Raw genomic sequence first — 22,389 nt, 5'->3', positions numbered from 1 at the left:
TCTCGACGAACGAAAGCCATGAATTGTTTCGCAAGTAGACCATCCCCTTCTATTAGATCACGCCATGACTTACAAATGGTCCGACACCTCATAATGCATCTGTTCGGGAGTCTCGAAAGGATCTCTCTCCATATTTCTTGCGGTAACCATATTTCTTGCGAATCACGTGTCTCCTTATTACGGCGGCTTATGAAAAGTAAGATTAAATTAGGGATAGAAACTAAGATAGGTACGATGAAATCACGTGTCTCCATATCACGGCGGCTTATGAAAAGTAAGAATAAATTAGGGATAGAAACTAAGATGATAATAATCTTTTCGTACATATTTATACTATAGGATTTGGGAGATATTCCTATATGACTATATCAAATCCTAATCGAAAAGTTCGTATTCAGTTAGGGATGTACCTGATCGGTTTTCTACTTTGATGAAATTTCAAAAAATGAATATTGTATTCTCCTATCTAACAAGTAGATCAAGTGTTAGTATATTATCTCAACAATATATGAGGCCAAATTTGAACAAGTCATTTATAAATAATTTAAATTTTTTGTACTAAGGTGATTTCATACATTTAGAGACCCAAAGAAAAGTTATATTCAAATATTTACGCATATACATTATGTCAAATTTAGAAAATAAAATAAAATCATACTACTATATCTTTTTTATCAAAATTAATTACAATAATGCGAATAAATAAAATAATTCTTTTCGTACATATTTATAGTGTAGGATTTATATCAAATCCTAATCAACATCGAAATAAATTAAATACTAAGTATAATTAAGGAAGATAAAATTCACATCAAATCCTAACTAATCAAATCCTAACTATATAAGGAGAAGTACGTGGGCTGAAGAAGAAAAAATTCACATCATATCAGATGATTAGATTAACATTTTTTTCTGATTTGAATAATATTTAATGGGGCATATTTTTATCTTTCAGTTTTAAATATTAGTTGTATTAATTATAGTTATCATTATTGAAATAAAATACTTATCTCAAAAATATGTTACCCTTGATTTTTTCTTTTAATACTCCATATTTTATATATTAGATGATTTGATTAACATTCAATTGGGGCATATATTTATCATTCAATTTTAAATACTACTGTATGACTTAATTTATAGCTATCATTTTTAAAAATATTTTATTAAAAATGATAACTACAATTATATTTTCAGATTTTACCAAAATTTCGTTGTTTAAGAAAGAAAAAAATAATTAAGTATGCAATATTTTTGAGCTAAATATAATACAATGTCTTCATTATTTAGTAATATAGTATGAAAACAAGAAAGAAATAAGAATTAAAATATTGAAAAATATGAAGAAAGAGAATGGTGATAGAAGTCTGCGTTTTGTTCATGAATTTGTGCGTATTGAGCACTACATATTGTGCTGTGTTTTATACCACAGTAGGAAATCCACCCCCTTGAAATTAAGGTCGGTTGCTCGGGAGTGGATCCCCGCTGTGGTGAAAACACGGCAGGGGATGCTGTGCTATTTAAACGGCGACGTATTGGGTCAACTTTTTCAAACTCTACTTTATCCAAATAGCTCTAACTCATGATTCAATAACCATTCTATAGTATACTTTATTTTAGTGATTTAAGTTGTACAATAGTTTTATAAATAACGATTAATTAGTATCGAACTACTCATTAAAACTTATGGCTTATTTAGTTCACTAATTAAAATTTCTAAATTTTATATTTAGTTGCATGCTCATTTCAATTTCATTTAAATATTAATATTATGATAAATTAATTTAATATCAATACATTATTATTTAAAATCATAGCTAAACCTTATCTGTTGCAATTGGGAGCTATCAATTGCAGTTGTAGTTTATTTTAAATAAACATTATTTTAAATTTATTTTAGTGTAATATTATTACCCCTCCGTCCTATGCTATGTCTAATTATACTACCAATGCTTTATACAATGTCTTCATTGTCGGTGTCCTAACTAAAATTAGGCGACACAAATAGAAACATCCTAAAAAGTAAAAGATTAAGATAATTTTCCCTCAACTTAGGGACATTTTTTTACGTCCTAAATTATAGTTATTTTTAAAAAAATTCAAACACTAGTAATTGCGTCTCAATTTGTGTGTCTATAAATGATAATTTTTTTGTAGTGTGAGGAGAATGAGTTAGTGGAATGTGGGATATATTACCAAAAGTAGTAGGTGTGACAAGCATTGACTGACAGACCGGAAAGGAAACTAGTGACAAGTATGGCAAACGGAGAGAGTATTAGTTTTACTTAACCCACATAGGACAATTGAGAAAACTAAAATGTTATAATTGAGTTTCAAAATTATGTAATGAGCTAACATTCAACGAAAAACTATGATTTAATAACAATTATCTCTAAATTTAAATATAAAATAAGTTTTCAAATTTAATTTTTAGTCAAAAACAAAATTAGAATTGAAATTAATAACTCACTTAATCAATAAGCTCTGATCATGATTCAAATTATAATCCATTAATATTACATTAATTATAATTTAAAATGATAAAAGTTTAATAACTAAAAATTAACATTAAAAAAATATGAACACTGATTCACCTTGATATCAATACTGATAATTGATCACATAAATATTAATTCTAAGCTCAACTGAAAAAGGAAAAGGAATGCAATAATTGTCTCAATACGTCGCCGTTTAATAGCACAGCTTCCCCTGCTGTGTTCTCACCACAGCAGGGGATCCACTCCCTTAGGTCATCCACAATAGGAATAGCCCAGCAATAGCCCAGCCATAGCCTAGCCACTGCCACATCATCAGCACTAAAAATCCTCCTGTCACATCATAAATAGCCCAGCCATAGCCTAGCCACATCATAAATAGAACAGGCACATCAATAACCACATCACTAATAACAATTATATAAAAATGAAATAATTAACAATCACACAATATACGGAATTTAATTTACGAGACATATACGAGAAACATTAATAATACTATCCACATCACTATTAACAAATATATACAAAATGAAATAATTAACAATCACACAATATACGGAATTTAATTGACGAGACATATACGGGAAACATTAATAATACTATCCACATCACTATTAACAAATATATACAAAATGAAATAATTAACAATCACACAATATACGGAATTTAATTTACGAGACATATACGGGAAACATTAATAATACTATCCACATCACTATTAACAAATATATACAAAATGAAATAATTAACAATCACACAATATACGGAATTTAATTTACGAGACATATACGGGAAACATTAATAATACTATCCACATCACTATTAACAAATATATACAAAATGAAATAATTAACAATCACACAATATACGGAATTTAATTTACGAGACATATACGGGAAACATTAATAATACTATCCACATCACTATTAACAAATATATACAAAATGAAATAATTAACAATCACACAATATACGGAATTAAATTTACGCCACAAAAATGAGAAAATTCACAAATATTAATAAAATTTGTCCCACATCGAAAGTGGAACATAAAACATTCACGGATGTCTCTATAAAAGAGAAACAACCAAGAATGAGTTTGTCCCACATCGAAAGTGGAACATAAAACATTCAAGGATGTCTCTATAAAAGAGAAACAACCAAGAATGAGTTTGTCCCACATCGAAAGTGGAACATAAAACATTCAAGGATGTCTCTATAAAAGAGAAACAACCAAGAATGAGTTTGTCCCACATCGAAAGTGGAACATAAAACATTCACGGATGTCTCTATAAAAGAGAAACAACCAAGAATGAGTTTCACAAAAAAAACATTAAATAAAAAAAATAAAAAATCCGCTGGGCGATGCGCTCGGCCATCCGGAGCGCTGCAATAGCACCGAGCGGATCGCCCAGCGCACCGCCTAGCGCCACGGAACCGCCGAGCGCTAGGCAGTTTTTAATTCCGGAAATGGCTGGGCGGTTGCAATAGATCGCCTAGCGCACCGCCTAGCGCCGGCGCTCGGCTAGGCGGTGCGTTAGGCGCTATTGTGGATGCTCTTAACGAAATGGGTGTTACCTATAAATCGGGACTTTGAATTTACAAATTTAGTACTCCATTATTACACATGAATTTGCTCAATTCATTGTAGATTGTTACGCATGGATTTCTTTTATTGGCTTTTCTCTCCTTTTATTCATTGTATTTGTTTCTGTCAAACAAGGTTAATATATTTTCTATCGTCATTTGCACCATTCGTTTTAATATGAACTAAATTAAGCAATAGTATAATAAATTAGTGTATATCATTAGATAAAGTCATAGGTGGATTTTCATTTTGACCTTTCAAATACAGAATCTAGAAAATACAACTCCATCCATTTTTTTTTGGTTTGCACCTGATGAGAATTATGTAGGGGTGTGCATTCGGGTTTCGGTTCGGTTTTTTGTCAAACCCGAAAAACCGAATTTAGTTCAAAATCCAAACCGAACCGAACCCGAAAAATCGATAACCGAACTTAAAAAACTGAAAAACCCGAACAAAACCGAAAAACCCAAAAATAAATATAATATTAATATATATATATATATATATGTAATTTATTTTATATATACTAATAGAATATTTATATATAATATAAAATTAACAATACATATAATATATATTATATAGTAGAATTTATTAAAAGAATATAATATATATTATATATAATATAATATATTAAATTAATAGTATATATATATAATTCGGTTTTTCGGTTTTTCGGTTTTTTTCTTCGCCCGAACTGAACCGAACCGAAAAACCAAAAAAACCGAATCGAATTTAAAAATTTCGGTTTGGTTCGGTTCGGATAGTCGGTTTCCGGTTTTTTTGCTCACCCCTCGAATTATGTTACGTATCAAACATCATAAAAACTCGATCTTGATATTATTTTAACTTCAACCTAAAAAATCTATTTCAAAGTAACTATATTGCTATATCAAATCCACAAAACAAACCTATTTTAAGTTTTTAACTCCTTATATGTTACTTAATAGTATTAAACAACCTCCTAAAACTAAATCTTGATATTATTTTAATTAACTTCAACCAAAAATTGATATTTCAAAGTAAATATTGTATATTGCTATATTAATAATAAATACACAAAAACAATCCTATTTTAACTCCATAAATGTTACGTGTCAAACAACATCATAAAAACTTGATCCTGAGAGTATTCACGCTTAAATTGCCAACATTATGAACCCACCTACATTAATGGGCCTGGGTCGATCTGGGTCCGAATCAGGCTGGGCCCATTTGACAATTTCATTTAAATGCACATGGAGTATCTTTTTGTCCGTCCTTAGTTTCGAAATTTGAAAACTTGTCTATTTAATTCAACGGTCGAATTTTTCAAATACACCCAATTCTGCAACTTTTCACTCTAGCTTCTTCACTCCACAATTTTAAAATCCTCTCCATTTTCTCAAGATAAGGTCCTAGAATCTTCACCAGAGCTGCTGAATTGTTGCAATAATAAACATTCTCATCGATTTTGGGTTAATTTTTCAGGTACGCTCTCAGATCTAACTTAAACTTCTGTACATCTCCTTTTTGTGCTGTGTTGTTTGATTTGGTTGTGGAATTTGTTTTTCCCCTTTGGATAAACTGAGTTTATATAGAGTTATGGTAAAGATTTCGCCCAACTGTTGCTTGGTTCATCACTCGTAATTAACGTCGATATTGAGCTGAATTTCGATGAAACTGTGCTGGTCGGTTCGTTTCGCAGAAATGATTGCTTGGTTAATTAGGTTAATTCTATGCTATTTTGTCATCGCTTGTAATGAACCTCGACATTGAGGTATGGGAATCTTAGATTGATAGCTCAATCGATTCATAAGCAGTCGCATAAAATAAGTATTTGATTTGAAATTTGATATTGAGGAAAGTTTGTTTGTAGTTTGTAAGAAGCTGTTTGTATCCTTGTACGAATTATTCTCTTTCCTTTGCACTTTGTTAGTTGGCGTTTGATCTTTGTGAACCACTCAAAATGTGATAGTGAAGTATGCTGATTGTGTTTTATTGGTTAGCAGCTATCTGCAGGAGTAGTTCGATTAAATGTCGGCAGGCGAGAAGAAGATGCTTACCCTGACGGAAACAACATGTGGTACTCTTCTGAATGAACTGCAGGTAGATAAACTTAGGACTAAGTGATTACATTTTTGTCCTCTTCATTTTCCATCTGTTTTTGACCTATTATTTTCTGGTTCAGATAATAGAAATGAATGTGTTACTGACATTCGAGTGTCATCTTTCTTATTTCTGTCAGATAATATGGGACGAGGTGGGGGAATCTGATGCGGAAAAGGACATAATGTTGCTTGAGCTCGAACGAGAATGTTTAGAGGTGTATAGGAGAAAAGTAGATCAAGCAAACAAGTGTAGGGCTCAACTGAGGCAAGCAATTGCTGATGCTGAGGCCGAGCTTGCTGCCATCTGCTCTTCAATTGGTGAGCCTCCTGTACATATAAGACAGGTAAGCTATAGATTTGTCTCTTTTCTGTTACTATATACTGTATATTTTAGTGCGGTGTTTCTTATTTAATGTGCCAACTCAAAGTTGATTTTGTATACAAGTCTAATCAGTGTTCACTGATGATAATTGTTTAATCCATATTGGAGTTTTAAGTACTTGGAAGTCCTTTATTGGCACACAAGCATATTACATTAGCAGCTATGTAGCTGTGGTAGAGAGATCTTTAATTCATTAAAAAAAAGGCAACAGTTTATTCTTTTACCTTAATGGATGACCTTTCATGTAGTCTGATCAAAGCACTGGAAGTTTGAAGGCTGAGCTTAGAGCAATCCTTCCACAAATAGAAGAGATGAGAAAAAGGAAATCTGATAGGAAAAACCAATTTATAGAGGTGAACGGTGAGATACAGAGTATAAAGAATGAAATATATGGTGGAGGTTATGCTTCGAAGGATGCGGCAGTGTACGAAACTGATTTATCTTTGAGAAAGCTTGAAGAACTTCACGTTGAGCTGCAGGCACTCCAAACTGAAAAGGTAGATTTGTGAAACTGTCATATAGTTCTTAATTTAAATGATTTTTTCATGTTTATCTTCTCATGGACCCTGGAATATTTGCAGTGTGAACGTCTGAAGCATGTCCATGAGTACCTTAATTATTTGTACTTGGGCTGCTCAGTGCTTGGTTTGGATTTTAAGGAAACTGTCAGTGTGATTCATCCAAGACTAGGGGAACCTGAAGGAAAAGACATCAGCAACGGTACCATTGAACAATTGAGGACTGCTATACAAAGAATGCAGGAGGTTAAAACACAGAGAATGCAGCAGGTATAGCATGATCTGTGATTATTTTCTTTAGTATCAGCTCCCTTTAAGTTAGACCGATAACTGTGAAATACTACTCAGTTACAAGATCTAGCATCTTCATTACTGGAGCTTTGGAACTTGATGGATACACCAATTGAAGAGCAACAGATTTTTCAGAAAGTTACCTGTAATATAGCTGCTTCAGAAGATGAAATAACAGAGCCTGGCATGCTTTCTGTCGACTTTATTAATCATGTGAGTCGAACATATTCACTTTCAGACAATGTGTTATATCTTGCTCGAAACTGTAAGCTGAAGTTTCTAACTTGCAAACTGGTTATAAAAACTGCAAAAACGTCTATCAGGTCAAGGCTGAAGTTTCTCGACTGGAGGAGCTGAAAGTAAGCAAAATGAAGGAACTTGTGTTCAAGAAGAAGGGAGAGCTTGAAGATATTTGTAAGAAAACACATTTAATTCCAGAATCAGATAGTGAGGTTGATTTGGCTATTGAAGCTGTTGAATCTGGTAACTATATGTCTTCAACTTATCAAATAATTTATTTCCTTCAATCATCATTCTCATTTTCTGTTTTTGTTCTGATTAATAACAGGAGCTGTTGATGCCTCTTGTGTGCTTGAACAAATTGAGCTCCAGATATCTAAAGTCAGAGAAGAGGCTCTAAACAGGAAAGACATACTTGAAAAGGTTGAGAAGTGGATGGCTGCATGCGATGAGGAGAGCTGGCTTGAGGAGTATAATAGGGTTAGTTAGACTCACACACAATTTCCTATTGATTACTTCTTGAGTTCCAATGGGTAATTGCTTTTAATGGTTCCCTTTCTGTAGGATGACAATCGCTACAGTGCTGTGAGAGGTGCCCATCTTGTTCTGAAACGTGCCGAAAAAGCTCGTGTTCTGGTCAACAAACTTCCCGGTATGGTAGTATAGTTGATTGGCGCATTACTTTGAAATATATGCGCATGTAAGATTTTGACATTTCTTTGTTCCTTGGAATAGCAATGGTGGAGACATTGGCTTCAAAGACCACTGCGTGGGAGAAAGAGAATGGAGTCTATTTTACCTACGATGGCGTAAGTGCTAGCATGTTCATTTGTTCTTTACTGCTGTGTGATTAAGCAAACGTTATCTTGATTCTCGTCTGCTATATCTAGGTTCGTCTGCTTTCTATGCTTGAAGACTACATGACTTTGCGGCAAGAAAAGGAATTAGAGCGCAAAAGGCAGAGGGTATAGACCTTTTGTATCCATAACAAGTCCAATTGTGATTACTATCGATTCCTCTAGCTCTTGTTTACATCTCTGTATGTGTACATTTCCTATATAACAGGACCAGAAGAAGCTTCAGGGGCAGTTACTTACTGAGCAGGAGGCTCTTTATGGTTCCAAACCAAGTCCTATGAAGAACCAGAGCGCGAAGAAAGGCGCCCGATTGTCCTGTGGTGGTGCTGCAACCGGAAGGAGACTTTCCCTTGGTGGAAACATGCTACAGACTCCAAGGCATGATATGCCTCCTCCAGCAAAAGCTACTCCTGTCACTCGCAACGCCAAAAAGAGTCAACGTATAACTCACGACGCTCTCAAGGATGACGGATTTCAAACACTCTCCTCTGGTTATTTTTTAAAACACTTTCCTCTTGTTACCGAGTCAGAATGCAATATTTTAAGAACCACATCCTTTTCAATATCCATGTTTTCGACATCCGTGTTTTCGAATTTCTAATTGAGTTTCTTGTGTCTTGATTTCAGGGAGGAGAGGTTTAGACCTGGTCGGGCTTCCTGTAAACCAGCAATCTCGAGAAATAGAATTTCCCTCGCCCATGATGCGAAAGCCGTTCTCTCCCATTTCATCCACGGACTCATCAAGGTTGAACGCCACAAACATTTTAGGCGACATCAACCAGAAACATAACGAAATGTTGCAAAAGATGCTCACAAGCAACAACAGCACCACACCATTCACCACCCCCGAAGCAGAGAACATAATGCCTCAAGCAGCCTCAACACCCTCCACCACATTGCCTATCCCAATGCACCTGGCTATGACGCCAATGCAGAAGCCCGTGTCATCCGCAACGCTGCAGATGGCCGCCATCACACCAGCAAAGGCAGCCGAGGAGGAGATAGAGTACTCGTTCGAGGAAATGAGAGCCGGATTCGTGCTGCCTAGATCACATCTAGTGAACTTGATGATGCAAGTATAGTAACTTGTGATGATCACACAATCTGTATTCATTTTTGTATCTTGGTGTGATAAAAATTGATTTCTATTGCATTGTACATAGTCCACGAACAAGTAGACATGGACTAGAATCTTGAATCTAAGTAGATTCAATCTTGTAAGAATAATTCCTGATACCTTTTGTCTGGTTGTTAACTTTAGTAATGATTTTGTCTTGATAGTTTTTTAGATTTTTTAATATTATTCTCTTGAGATTTGTAAATTGTCACAGATTTGCATTTGGCTAGACAGTTGACTGAGATCGGAAATGGGAAACTTTCTACCATCACTTTTCAGAAGTCCATGATCCATCTAGTATTATTTTAATATTTATTTGAAAAAAGGATTATAATTCCATAAAATCAAACATCCTACATTTAAACTAACCAATTAGTACATATTCAATAAAACAAACAATTTAGAAATTAGAATTAAATGCAAAAATACATGGAAAATCCTCATCCTCGATTGCCAACATTTCACACTAGTGCTTTGTCTCGTCGATAAATCACATAAAAATAGTACTACATATATAAAAAAAATTTATTAGTTCAAAAGAAGTGATTTTGGTGAAATAATTTTTGTATACAGTGGCATTAACAGTAAATCATCACTAAATTCAAGGGTAGGTATTTCCTAATAAATGGGTCATTTTTTATAATTTTATTTACCAAAAAAGACAAAGAAGAGGTCAAGAGTTGAAAAAGTGGGAATGCCTCCAATCTTAACTTTACAGCTTTAATTAATTAAACACCCATTTTAAAATTCAAAATATTTATCATTTTCCCAAAAATTACCTTTATTTTAATATTCAAATTCATTAAGTTTGCTATTTTTTAAATGCCACTTATTAAATTTCCAAGACGGACCTGAAACCATTTTCTCAACCATAATTAATACTTTGAATTTTGCAATTTAAATATTGCTTGCTACCTAATTAATTACAATAATATTAAAACCCATTCATTTTTTTATTAATTTTCTTCATCTACTTTTTCTTGCAAAAACCCTAATTTTTCAGTCCCATTTTTTTTTCTTTTTCCAGATATCAATTTTATGCATTCATAATCTTAGAAAAAAAATTCACAGTAAAACAGAGCTTCTTGCACCAGAGCTCTGCTGTACTGTGTTGATTGCTGGATAAATTTTAGCTTCTAGAGTTTCAGAGTATGTCAGCTGATTTCCCACGAAAATCTGCGTCATGTTTTGGTTTGTACAATTCTTGAAACAAATTTCGTGTTTGAATGTGATTTACCGTTGGTCCAAGTTTTGAGCTGCTAAAGATTCGACCTTTATTAATTTAGTGATTAGGGTTTAAGCATTTCGCATTTTTTTAAAAGTTTAATTAGTATATGAATGGAGGAAAAGGAAGGGATGAATGGTTCAGGCGTCACATTAAGAGCTGGTGAAGCCCCTCAAATCGACAGTGTGGATCCGCCAAGAATCGAAAATTCCGGCAACATTCTTGGATCAGCCACTCCCCCAGCCCCAGCTCCAGCTCCGGCTCCGGCTCCGGCGGCGGCGACGGTGGATGGGAAGAAGAAGAGGGGGAGGCCAAGGAAGTACGCTGCAGATGGCTCTATCGTGGCATTGTCGCCTATGCCGATATCGGCCTCGATTCCGCTCACCGGAGATTATCCGGGGTGGAAGCAGAGCGGAGGACGGTCGGTCGACTCTTTCAAGAAGAAGCATAAGCTGGATTTTGCAAATGCAGGTAGCTTTGCTTGGATTTTTATTGGTTACAAGTGTTGGTTGATGTGGTTGGAATGGCCTAGTGGTATAAGTATAAAGTTGAATAGTATTTAAAGAATCTAAATTTTGAATTGGGACCCCTTTGTGTGTGGATTGTGATTTGTGGCAGTTTTGGTATATGCTCTGAGGAAAATGGAATGGAATATTGTTGAGAGTCATCCTTGTTTGCTGGTGTTGTCTTTTTTATATGTGATGTGACATGACAAAGGATCTGTCTTTTACTCATTAATTGCTGTGTGCAGAAATGGAAAGGAATAATAAATGATAATGATGAAGAGATGATGTAACATGTGTGGATCTTACCTCTGCTAATCTATGTATGCATAACACTATACTGTCTTGGAATTGGAAGAGGTTGGATTATTTGAAAGGCTATAAGATTTACTATTAATCACTTCTCAATATGAGCTAATGTGCATTGTTAACTCCAAAATGGTTCTTAATTGAAAAATATGCGTATTACTGCTTCCGTCTGTTTGGGAATCAATATCGAAAGAACACAATGTTTGGGACTTCATTTGAGTGCAGATATCACTGGAGAGATTATAAATATGATGCATGTTCAGCATTTCTGGGGATTATTAGTGAAGAAATGAACCATATTGCTCACAGTAAATTTGTGCATTTTACTCAAAGTAAATTCTCTGGTTTATTGTAGGGAATACTATGGCATACCCTGTCGGTGGAAGTTTTACTCCCCACATGATAACTGTTAACTCTGGCGAGGTACCTCTAATCATTTCCTTGTTTTTATGTGTATTTTTCTTTGAATGTTTGCAGTGCTAAATGTTGATGTTGAGCTAATAAATCCTGCCAAATTTGATGCAATTCTGTAACTAATGGTTCCATATATATGTTGTCACTATTATTCTTCATGAAACATAAACTTTTTTTCCTTCTAAATTCATGAAATTAATGAAAGTTTGATCTCGTGTGTTGTTTCATCATTTAAATGCTTTCAGCAGTATTGAAATCGTTTTTAATGGAACCAGAGTCTTTCTAAACTAAACATATTTCAAGTATGGATTTGTATTCCCTCGCTTAGATGTTTTAAGAGTTGAGGTACCCTTTACCAAACGTCTTTTATGTGATCGTCCTAAGCCTATGAAGAAACACATTATGCAATGATATAATGATATAATGCTATTACTGTTTGGTAGATAGAGTTGAGTAATTGAATCATCAACCAAAAGATATTTGAAGCAGCTGTACAACAATCTTCATTATGTATGATATACAGCATAAATGTTGGATGCTCAGACGGACTGCAAGTTACGTCTTTGAGATACACTGCCTAGTTGCAAGATTCTGACTTTTAAGTTTTTTCATTCCGTTTCAGGATATCATGATGAAGATAATATCATTTTCTCAACAAGTTTCCCGAGCTATATGCCTTCTGGCTGCCAATGGTGCTATCTCAAACGTCACCCTACGTCAACCAAATTCTTCTGGTGGTACTTTAACTTATGAGGTGAGAGCCTGTTGAACTTTGTAGGTTTCTTTTCCTCAAAGTAGATCAATATTCGGATAAAGAAATGGGTTGTTTCACATTTTTTTATCTGATTGAGGGATGGCCTAAATCCATTAGGATACATCTGAATTATTCCATGCTTTCTACAGGGTCATTTTGAAATTCTGTCTCTGACGGGATCATTTATGCCTAGTGACAACGGAGTGACAAAAAGCAGATCAGGTGGGTTGAGCGTCTCTCTGGCAGGCCCTGATGGCCGCGTAATGGGTGGAGGACTAGCCGGCATGCTCGTTGCAGCCGGCCCTGTTCAGGTAAAGTGAATTTTCGTGCGCAAACATATCATTCAGCTCACAATTTGAACTGGCATTGTTTTCTAACCCTTTTTAAGTTCCAACAGATTGTGATTGGAAGCTTCTTACCCGGTGGATCCCAAGCCCAGCCGGAGCAAAAGCCTAAGAAGCCGAAATACGAGCAAACAATATCATTTGGGGCTGTGCCAACTAACCCTATCATGTCTGAAGCCCCCTACGGCGGACCAAAGCCGAATCTGACAACGTCAGTGTCCTTCCAGGGAGACAGCCTGGCTTCAACGAACTCTATACACGGATCCAAGATTGCTGAACCGGGTACTAACGTTTCGTTCCACGGAGACAATTCTACAGAACAGAGCCATGACTTAACGTGCTGATCGCGTATGCGTTTTTGCTGTATCTTAGGTTTTTTTTTAATCTGGTGTAGATGTTTTAGGCTCACCTGTTCTGACCCCTGCTGCAAAGTGTGTTAAATTTTTCATAGGAACTTAGGATTAGAAGGCTCTGTTGTAGGATTGATTTGCCTTTTTTGTTGTTCTGTTGTGTGTAACTTTGATGTATCGTTTGTTGTTATTAAACTGGAATCATCATCACTTCTAGTTGAAGTTTCAAGACTTGAAATGTGAGATACCTTGTTACATTTATTAGAAAATATTGTTTCTTTCACTGCTACTTTATTATAAATTGATTAAAGCTAATCCACTAATCTTCTATTATGTAATCCTTTATCTAGAGTTTCTCAGAATTTTTGGTTCAGTTTCATAAATGGAATTGTTATCAAAATGTTTTTTACTACATATTTGTAATAACAATTGAATGAGCGATAAATAAGGGAACGCTTTTGTATAAATTATGTTAGTTGCAAGTCAAGATATTCTCTCAAGATCATTTTTCCATTACATTCATTCTTGGCAACATTAAATGCAGCAAATTTAAACTCTAAATTCAAGATATTGGTTGCAACTCAAGATATTCTCTTAGTAGTAATTAGATTTCAAGATCATTCTCCCATCTAATTCATTCTTGGCAACATGAAATGCATCAAATTTAAACACTAAATTCAAAAGATCATTCATTTGCAATCGCAAGTGCCTTTAAAATAAGTTTCAACATCCCAAATGCCACCACTCTTGTGCAGCGGCACGTACAAAACTGGGATACACCACAAATAACACAAGCCATAGGTGAAACAACAAAATTCAATGAATATGGTGCACAAATGTTTGTAGTGATATACGGTAGAGTTGCTTAGTTGACATCGACCAACTCCACATCGAACACCAGCCATGAGTTGGGAGGTATTGCTGGAGGACATCCTTTGGCACCATAGCTGCATATTTTACAACAACAAATTAGTATATGCTTAATTATTCTACTGTTATGCAACAACAGCACAATAACTCAAGTGGAAACTAGTTCCCCTGCTCATTGTGCTGTGGATTTCTTGTAGTATTAAGTTAGGCACTCCACTCACCACAGTAAAATGTGCACATACATGCAATTATCCTGTTTCCGTTCTCAGAAATTCAGTTTTGCACTTTTAAAGCACGTTACAGTGGCGAGGAAGAGATACAGTTCGGGTTTTGTATCAATCTTATTATACTCAAAAGTTACAAATAGACATTGCCAGTCTATATAAGGTTTAGCCATTAACAGTTTAGTTGGATGAAGATATCTTACCCCATAGCTGGAGGGATTGTGAGTCTTCGTTTGTCCCCTACGCGCATGCCTGCTCGTTTAAATAAATTAAATTCATTACGTAATTGAGACGGGAAAACAGTTTCAAAATTGTGCATTATTTAACTTAGTGATAATTACCATTTACACCAACATCCCATCCCTTAATAACTTGGCCAATACCTGCACAATGATGACAATATTTAGCTAGAAAAAAAGGAGTACATGTCTAAGCCTAGTATAGATTGCAAATTACTTAAGAGATAGTGTACCTAGGCGAAACTTAAAGGGTGCTTTTCTAACGTTTGAGTCGAAGATTTTTCCGTTCTTCTGCAGCTTGCCAATGTAATGGACACTAACCTGCATAAGTAAACAGTTATGAAATGCAGAACAATTGGCAATCCGATTGAACAGTGTGTGCATATTTAGCTGCAGAGTCATTTTTCATAGAGCAGAAAATAGTTGCCAATTCACCTTTTTCCCTGGAGAAGCTCTTTTTCCATCAGGTTTACCCATTGCCACCTCCTCTGTTACAAGATCATTCGGGTATGTCCTCACTTGTAGTGACTTAGATGCTCCTCCTTTCTCTTGTTTCTCCACATCGGTTTCATTTTTCTCTGCTACTTTCTTCTCTGCACTCGGAGTCTGTGTATTTTCTTGCAGTTTGTTTTTCTTGTTCTTTTTCTTTTCTTTCTTCCTGTAACAGTTGTATCAGATACCATCAAGACCCAAGATTGAAGTAAATATATCAAAAACAAAATAAATTTCCAAGTAAAAAGCACAAGTCTTTCATCTCAAGAACTCAAAATACATGTATGGCATCTTGTTTTAGGATTGATGGAAAAATGAAGGACGGAGTAAATAGCTGCATGAACATTAATGCCAGCAGTATCAATCTAAAAATAGCAAGTTGAAAACTATGTCTCAAGTGATGCATGTCAATAACTCATAAAAAATACTTGACTAGAGAGAAATAATATGCATCTTTTATATCTCAAACAATCAATGCATCTATATGTTTTAACAAGGAGAATCTTACATTTCAGAAGACGGCTTGAGATCGCTTCCAGCTTCAGCTACTGGAGGCTCTACCGCAACCTTAGAATCAGGTTTTCCATTCTCCTGAGAACTCTGCACTACTTTTTTCTTCTTGTTGTTCTTTTGTTTAACTTCATTTTCAGTGGTGTCCCTGCAAATAGCAAAAGTAGATAAACTTAGAAAACTTATTAGAAAATACTACGACTTATAATGAAAAGCCATCTGAATCCTAAACAGTAGCAATACACACAAGTTCAGCTAATGCAGTAACTTGAATATAGTTTACCTTGCAGGTTGTTCATCTTGGTCGATAGCACCACTCTTTCTTTTCAACTTTTTCTCGGAACCAGCATCAGCTTTTTCATTCTTGTTCTGGGATTTCTTACCAATACTTTCATGTTTAGTTTCATTAGATGCAGGTACAGGAAAACCATCTTCATCTTCACTTTCAAGGACGGGAACACTAGTTTCAGTCTTGGCAACAATCTGGCTGTTGGAGTTTTCGTTTCCAGCAGCTTTCTTCTTCTTCTTCGCTTGTTTAGACACGCCATTCTCATTGGTCGGCTTTTCATCATCCACTATCTCTTCAATTTTCACTGCCACCATTAACAGAAAACAGAAGAAAACTCAGTAAACTGAGGCAATCTTTCATAGAAAATTCTAGAGACTTTAGTAGCAACTTCAAAACATATGTATTCAGACATCAAATTCAAACTTCCTCCCGTGAAAGTTCAACCTTAGGTGAACTTTTAAGATCAAACAGAATGAAAATATTAGTAGTGTATGGAGCACCTTTAGTTAGACATTAATCATTATATGAAGAAAATACCTCCACTGTTGCGAACAGGTGAATGGGGGTGCCTGCAGCAAAGGTCATCCTCAGAACAGTCCTCCTCGTCATCCTCATCTTCAGAATCGTAGTCAAAACCGTCCTCATCTTCAGAACCAATCCCCATTGCATCATCCTCCTCATAGCAGCTTCACAAGTTAAAGAATGTACATAAAAACACAAAAATGATAAAGAATCATGATTTTTTCTCGCACAACCTAACTCGTTTGTTTCATTGCAAAGCAAGAAAATGGCTATTTGTTTATGTTATACCACCAAAACAGGGAGTTTAATCAATCCCCATTGCATCATCCCCATAGAGATTGCTTCACAAGTAAAAGAATGCAGAAAAACACAAAAACGAAAAAAGAATCAAATAATGCAACTTCCTGGTCTCACACAACCTAACTAGTTTGTTTCACTGCAAAGCAAGAAAAGACCCAAACTATATGTAATACCACCAAAAACAGGGAGTTTAATTAAGGATACCATCCATAACCATCTTCATCAGATTCATCCTCATCTTCAGATTCATCGCCATAAAAGAAACCAGAGAGATGCACGCTCTGAGGGCCAACGATCGAGAAGGTGACTTTTTCGTCTTCCTCAAACTCGAGGTTCAAGGGGCACATCTCGAGCCTATCGGGCAGCAACGAGCATAGGTAAATCGGGTCTTTATCTCCCACTTCACACTGTAATATGCTCTTCTTTGTCGATTCCCCTGAACCTAATGTCGCCTGAAAACATATCACGCAAAAACTAAATTCACAGCTCAAAAAAAGTATAATCTTGCACAATGAAATCTCACTTCATGAATACAAATAGATAAAGTATTAACCTGTACAAAATTAATAGGTAAAACAAACGTTTAAGCATTCAAATTTGACTAACCTGAGTTACATGAAGCCTTCCTCTCTCCTCATCAGACAAAGTGTAGGATTCGCCTGGTTTTACTTCAATCCCTGATAATCCAAAAGCAAAAAATCAAATCTTTGAACGCGAGTAGATTGTATATAAAGCTCTGAATAAAGTCTCACTAACTAAGCTATGAAACGAAAAATAAAAAAATTGATGGAGTGCTTACCCCAGAAGGCCATTGCTGTGGCTCAATTCAGACGACTGCGGAATTGTGTAAAACCTCAGAGAAGCAAACAAAGTGCATGTGTTCACAAGCTGTCTTAAACCCTAGCACAAAATTTCTTTTTTCTCTTTTTTTTATATTAAAATTAAAGTAAAATTAATGTGGGCCCTAGACACCTTAGTCCACTCAGCCCATCTCTCTCTTAACATATTTTTGCCATTCAACACCTCAAGAAAGGAACTTTTCCCAACTTCAGCAGCCCCTTTCGTTTCGCCTACTCACAATTGCAAGGGAAAGTTCTTGGTATAGTAGTTTCATTGGTGTATGCATCAAGAAGACTTTTTTTGTTAAAGAGAAGCATCAAGAAGTTTTTTTTAGATGTTCTTGGTATAGTAGTTTCATTGCTCATGCTCTTTTGTTAAGAGAATGCTTTAGAATACAACACAACAACACTATACCTCTCCCTCTGTTATTTATGCATGTATTTGTTCCTCTATATCTTCTTAATTTACAGTAAAGACCAAAATTTGTAGTGGTAATATTATCTAAGATTGTGTAAATGAGTTGAGCTATTTTAATTTGATATAAAAAAAAGGTAAACGTTCGGTCTAGTTTGTTTTATGGGGTTCATAATGCATGAAGCTTGACACACTTAACTCAATAATATATTTTGGAATTATAAGGTTCTTCTAGTTCAAGAAAGTAACAAGTACTAACATTCTTCTTGAATCCAATCAACAACTAACATTTTTGCACGTATTTATACACATGACGAATGATAAAATCTTAACATCATCTCAAATAACCATGTAGAGATATTTGGTCACCATATCTCATGAAACTTTTTTATTGAAGATAGTTAGAGAAAGCAGGTGAATTATTGGTCCATAAGTTGTGCACTTGCTCCCTGCATCATGCCGTTGCGTATCTGTTCACCGATATCCCGGACATGACCGGGGCCATGGGGTATGAAAACTGTAGTGTTCTTCGAGCTATTCCCCAGGTCCTTGATCGTGTCAAAGTACTGTGTGACCATGATAAGGTCCATAACCTCCTTTGCTGAAGTGCCCTCGATCTTGTCAGAGAAGTTCAGGATGTTCTCCCGAAGCCCATCGGTAATTGCCTGTCGCTGTCTGGCCACCCCGACTCCACCAAGATACTTGGCTTCGGCTTCAGCTTCAGCTTTCTTGACCTGGAGAATCTTCTCTGCCTCTCCTTTGTATACACTTGCAAGTTGCATCCTTTGAGCTGTTACACCAAATTTATTTGTCAAATAAAGTAGAGATTATGATATTTCCTCTTAGGAAAACAAGTCATTTTAAGTGGGATAGACAAAGGGAGTATTTGGTTAGCATAAGTTTGTCATCCACATGGAATACTCGTGTTCATAAATGTAGAAACATGATCATAGACTCTAGCATGGTGACAGTATTAATTAGTACATTCAACAGATGCCAAGAAACTCTAGGCATAATTTTAACCTTCCCTGAAACTCAAAGCCATAGTGAGGATAAATTTAGTAGGACACCAACCTGCATTAATCTCATTCATCGCGCTCCTTACATAGGGGTCAGGAATAATATCAACCATCAATATGTGCTCTATGTTATATCCGTATGCTCCCATGACCTGCCACATGAATTAACTCAAAATTTATGCTTTGATAACATATGATTCTCATAGGACATTTTCAATCAACCATTAAAACATATAGTTTGAAAAACTCATGCATAGCCCTTCAAAAATACAATAGAATGAAGATAAGTCTGGTATTTCTATCATCGCATAGAGTAAATTAGCACTAAGTAATGTAAACCAGTTTGAAAAATCTAATTTACCTTTTCAAGTTCCTCTAATACAGCTTGAGCAACATCACTCTTTTGTTCAAACACATCATCCAGAGTCATCCTTGGAACATGAGCTCGAACCACTAGTCAGACAAGTGTACACAGCATAAGACAAAACTGGTATAACAAGTATAAGAAAGACAGTGAAGTGAAGGACATGTGATGGAAACTTGAGTTGTTTACCATCGAATACATAGGCTTGAATCTGCTCTCTGGGATTTTGCAATTCATAGAAGGCATCATCTGCATTTTCCTTTATTACCCTGTATTGAATTGAACAGTGCAGTTGAACAAAGACATTGTCCTGTTTCATTGGAAGTGTAAGTATTCCGTTCCATATAAATTAAGCATATGAAATTATAAATTGCAACATGGTTATCCAACTGTGCATTTTTACTATCCACTTGACGCATAAAGGATATTTGAGTTCGTAAGGTTATCTGTCCTAAATCACTCACTGTACTTTATTTCACATTGGACAATTTCGTTCATGAATTTTTAAATAGCTTGAGAATTCGTTGTTTACTTAATGAGCATGTGATTCTATATTACGAGAAAAAATCTTAATTCTTGCGGTAATTTGACATTTACAACACCTTAAGGCTAAAGGTTTCTGAAGAATGAATTCAAATTTCATACCTCCTAGCAAAACTGGAAAAGGGGGCAGACAGCCAATTTATCCAAGAACATTATAAACAGTATCAATCCTTGAGATCTTAGCAAAGATCATATAGACAAAGCTTAACGCACAAATTGTAAACAATAAAGACACGATTCTGGTATTACACGAATTTCTGCTTAAAGACATAAAATTTCGTTTTAATTCGACAGCATCGATACAATAGAACCATAAAAACACTTTGATTTCAGCATTCTTCCAATTAAACTAAAAAACAGAACTTAATGTTTGATCATTCTCTCACATTTAACCAGACAAAGATCATTCTCAATAGAGTAATAACAGCTTAAGACATGAGTATAATCAAAGGCAAGTTCTACCTAACAATCCCCCTTTCCTAATCAATCCGCCCAAACAAGCTCTTCAATTAACAGACATTAATCAATCCGCAGAAGAACGCACAATTAAAACGCAACAATTACCGCATAACAGCTAAGATCGAAACAAAGGCATCCAATAACGAAATTCAGTAAGCAGAGATTAGTAAGATCGTGAAGAGGAGACGAGACGACCTTAGTTTTAGTCTCAATTTTGACGTCGAGCGATTGGATCCTGGTGGAGAGAACTCCGGCGAGGCATTCGCCGGCGAGACAGTTGAGGAAGTGGAAGCCAGGCTGCGCGAGGCGGTCGAAGCGGCCCCACCTCTCCACGACTCCAACACTGGCTTGCTCCACGCACGCGCACATCATACAGCAGGAGTTCCCCATGATCGGAAGAAGGCGATCTTCAACGGTGAGCTGAAATTGAGAAAAAAATCTGGATTCGATTTGGTGTGTGAATGGTTTTGTGAAGGCCACGGCAATCAGTCTTAGGTCATGCAAGCCACCGCCTTCTGCCTTGACTTGTTTTTTTTTGCGTATATGAAAATTCAGCTTAATTGAAATTAAAAGGTTAATTTAATCATCTAAATATGAAATCAAGTTACAGTAAAATCAACAAAATTATAAGTAGTATACAATATATTAAATCTATACACTAAAATATTAGGTACATTTTTGTTCAAATTAAAATAAGACAATTTTATTGATATAATGATAATAAAGTAAAAGAAATTCAAATAAAAATGGATGCATTTACGCATGCACAAACCAAACCGAACCGGCAGTTCCGAACCGCCGGACGGTTCGACGGTTCACACGGTCCGGTTCAGATTCAACGAAATGCGAAACCGGAACCGCCGGTTAAACGGTTAAACCACCGGTTCAACTGAAATTTTAAAAAATATATTTTTATTTATAAAAGTTGATTTTTATATTTAAAAATAATTTTTACAAATAAATGAATACAAAAAATTCATAATAGCCCATATGTATTTGATGGGCTTGTGAATTTATGAAATCATTCTAGGTTGTTTCTCTTTTATAGAGACATCCTTTAATATTTTTTGTTTCACTTTCAATGTAAGACAAAATATGTATAAGTTTCTTTTATAACTACATGTTTAGATCATTCATTCATCTTTTTTCAATGTGAGATACAAAACTTTCTTTTGTTTTTACTTTTCTTTATTTTTTACTACATTTTATTATTCACTAACTTTATCTTTATATTTTGTTATGATTCTTTTTCTAAGACAAATTTATAGATAATAATGGCATCGACTAGAATAGTTTAATTAAATTTGAATGTTGCATATTGCTAATTATTTGTATATTTATAGATTGTGGACGTGTTCAAATAATTGGATTTAAATGTAAATATGTTGCTAATTTTTCTCAATATATTGATTAAAATGTGAAAAAACAACAACTAATATAATTGGTATAATAATAATAATAAAAATAGATAACTAAAGAATGATTTGTTTAGTGGTATAATATAGTTTATATATTTATATATTAGTAGTAGACTAATAGTATGATTTTGTATAATAGTTGTTATTCTAATAGATGTAGTATAATTTATATAAATAAAATTATATTTGTGAATATATTCTTGATAAATAAGAATAAACACTTATTGAGTATTATGATTTGTATACAGATAAATAATTATTCATATTATAGTTATCGCTAGATTAATACATTTGTATAATAATTATTCTCTTAATGTGTATAATGGTATTTATTAGGTAACATACACATAAACTTATACACAAACAAATCGATAATGATAAAGAATAATACTTTATGTAATTATATT

General features: G+C 34.8%; 4 protein-coding genes across 4 annotated transcripts; 2 read left to right on the top strand and 2 right to left on the bottom strand.

Moving 5' to 3' along the window:
• The first annotated feature begins 5,379 nt into the window (after window positions 1–5,379).
• On the top strand, window positions 5,380–9,743 carry LOC121778119 (65-kDa microtubule-associated protein 3-like). Its single transcript, XM_042175417.1, has 13 exons — window positions 5,380–5,555; window positions 6,077–6,173; window positions 6,313–6,519; window positions 6,806–7,054; window positions 7,139–7,345; window positions 7,424–7,579; window positions 7,690–7,849; window positions 7,935–8,086; window positions 8,171–8,258; window positions 8,342–8,415; window positions 8,497–8,571; window positions 8,672–8,954; window positions 9,091–9,743. The coding sequence occupies exons 2-13, from the start codon at window positions 6,102–6,104 to the stop codon at window positions 9,543–9,545; spliced, it is 2,178 nt and encodes a 725-aa protein (XP_042031351.1). The 5' UTR covers window positions 5,380–5,555; window positions 6,077–6,101; the 3' UTR covers window positions 9,546–9,743.
• A 771-nt stretch (window positions 9,744–10,514) lies between these two features.
• LOC121780462 (AT-hook motif nuclear-localized protein 1-like) lies at window positions 10,515–13,722 on the top strand. Its single transcript, XM_042178097.1, has 5 exons — window positions 10,515–11,276; window positions 11,973–12,040; window positions 12,654–12,785; window positions 12,935–13,096; window positions 13,183–13,722. Exons 1-5 carry the CDS (start codon window positions 10,919–10,921, stop codon window positions 13,471–13,473), a joined length of 1,011 nt encoding a protein of 336 aa, XP_042034031.1. The 5' UTR covers window positions 10,515–10,918; the 3' UTR covers window positions 13,474–13,722.
• Window positions 13,723–14,142: 420 nt separating this feature from the next.
• LOC121779751 (peptidyl-prolyl cis-trans isomerase FKBP53-like) lies at window positions 14,143–17,878 on the bottom strand. Its single transcript, XM_042177146.1, has 11 exons — window positions 17,725–17,878; window positions 17,532–17,602; window positions 17,130–17,377; window positions 16,641–16,789; window positions 16,098–16,407; window positions 15,813–15,962; window positions 15,248–15,470; window positions 15,046–15,133; window positions 14,915–14,956; window positions 14,777–14,825; window positions 14,143–14,426 (listed from the first exon to the last, which is right to left on the bottom strand). Exons 1-11 carry the CDS (start codon window positions 17,735–17,737, stop codon window positions 14,345–14,347), a joined length of 1,425 nt encoding a protein of 474 aa, XP_042033080.1. The 5' UTR covers window positions 17,738–17,878; the 3' UTR covers window positions 14,143–14,344.
• Window positions 17,879–18,373: 495 nt separating this feature from the next.
• On the bottom strand, window positions 18,374–21,096 carry LOC121779752 (hypersensitive-induced response protein 4-like). Its single transcript, XM_042177147.1, has 5 exons — window positions 20,760–21,096; window positions 19,752–19,872; window positions 19,560–19,651; window positions 19,254–19,350; window positions 18,374–18,969 (listed from the first exon to the last, which is right to left on the bottom strand). The coding sequence occupies exons 1-5, from the start codon at window positions 20,952–20,954 to the stop codon at window positions 18,599–18,601; spliced, it is 876 nt and encodes a 291-aa protein (XP_042033081.1). The 5' UTR covers window positions 20,955–21,096; the 3' UTR covers window positions 18,374–18,598.
• Window positions 21,097–22,389: the final 1,293 nt, after the last annotated feature.

Source organism: Salvia splendens, chromosome 19 (genome assembly GCF_004379255.2).
Source record: "Salvia splendens isolate huo1 chromosome 19, SspV2, whole genome shotgun sequence".
Classification (NCBI taxonomy): Eukaryota; Viridiplantae; Streptophyta; class Magnoliopsida; order Lamiales; family Lamiaceae; genus Salvia; species Salvia splendens.
This window is presented reverse-complemented; position numbering and strand designations above follow the sequence as displayed.

What these genes read in the sequence shown, in the direction of transcription:
- LOC121778119 (XM_042175417.1), top strand. Translation starts at nt 6,102, where the DNA reads ATGTCGGCAGGCGAGAAGAAGATGCTTACCCTGACGGAAACAACATGT. An exon ending in TCTGGTCAACAAACTTCCCG is followed by an intron (nt 8,259 to 8,341) that starts GTATGGTAGTAT and finishes TCCTTGGAATAG; the next exon opens with CAATGGTGGAGACATTGGCT. An exon ending in ATTTCAAACACTCTCCTCTG is followed by an intron (nt 8,955 to 9,090) that starts GTTATTTTTTAA and finishes TCTTGATTTCAG; the next exon opens with GGAGGAGAGGTTTAGACCTG.
- LOC121780462 (XM_042178097.1), top strand. Translation starts at nt 10,919, where the DNA reads ATGGAGGAAAAGGAAGGGATGAATGGTTCAGGCGTCACATTAAGAGCT. An exon ending in TAACTGTTAACTCTGGCGAG is followed by an intron (nt 12,041 to 12,653) that starts GTACCTCTAATC and finishes ATTCCGTTTCAG; the next exon opens with GATATCATGATGAAGATAAT. An exon ending in TTGCAGCCGGCCCTGTTCAG is followed by an intron (nt 13,097 to 13,182) that starts GTAAAGTGAATT and finishes AAGTTCCAACAG; the next exon opens with ATTGTGATTGGAAGCTTCTT.
- LOC121779751 (XM_042177146.1), bottom strand. An exon ending in CAAGATGAACAACCTGCAAG is followed by an intron (nt 15,963 to 16,097) that starts GTAAACTATATT and finishes TGCTATTTGCAG; the next exon opens with GGACACCACTGAAAATGAAG. An exon ending in CTCAAGCCGTCTTCTGAAAT is followed by an intron (nt 15,471 to 15,812) that starts GTAAGATTCTCC and finishes CAACTGTTACAG; the next exon opens with GAAGAAAGAAAAGAAAAAGA.
- LOC121779752 (XM_042177147.1), bottom strand. Translation starts at nt 20,954, where the DNA reads ATGGGGAACTCCTGCTGTATGATGTGCGCGTGCGTGGAGCAAGCCAGT. An exon ending in TATTAGAGGAACTTGAAAAG is followed by an intron (nt 19,351 to 19,559) that starts GTAAATTAGATT and finishes TTCATGTGGCAG; the next exon opens with GTCATGGGAGCATACGGATA. An exon ending in GATGAATGAGATTAATGCAG is followed by an intron (nt 18,970 to 19,253) that starts GTTGGTGTCCTA and finishes TTGGTGTAACAG; the next exon opens with CTCAAAGGATGCAACTTGCA.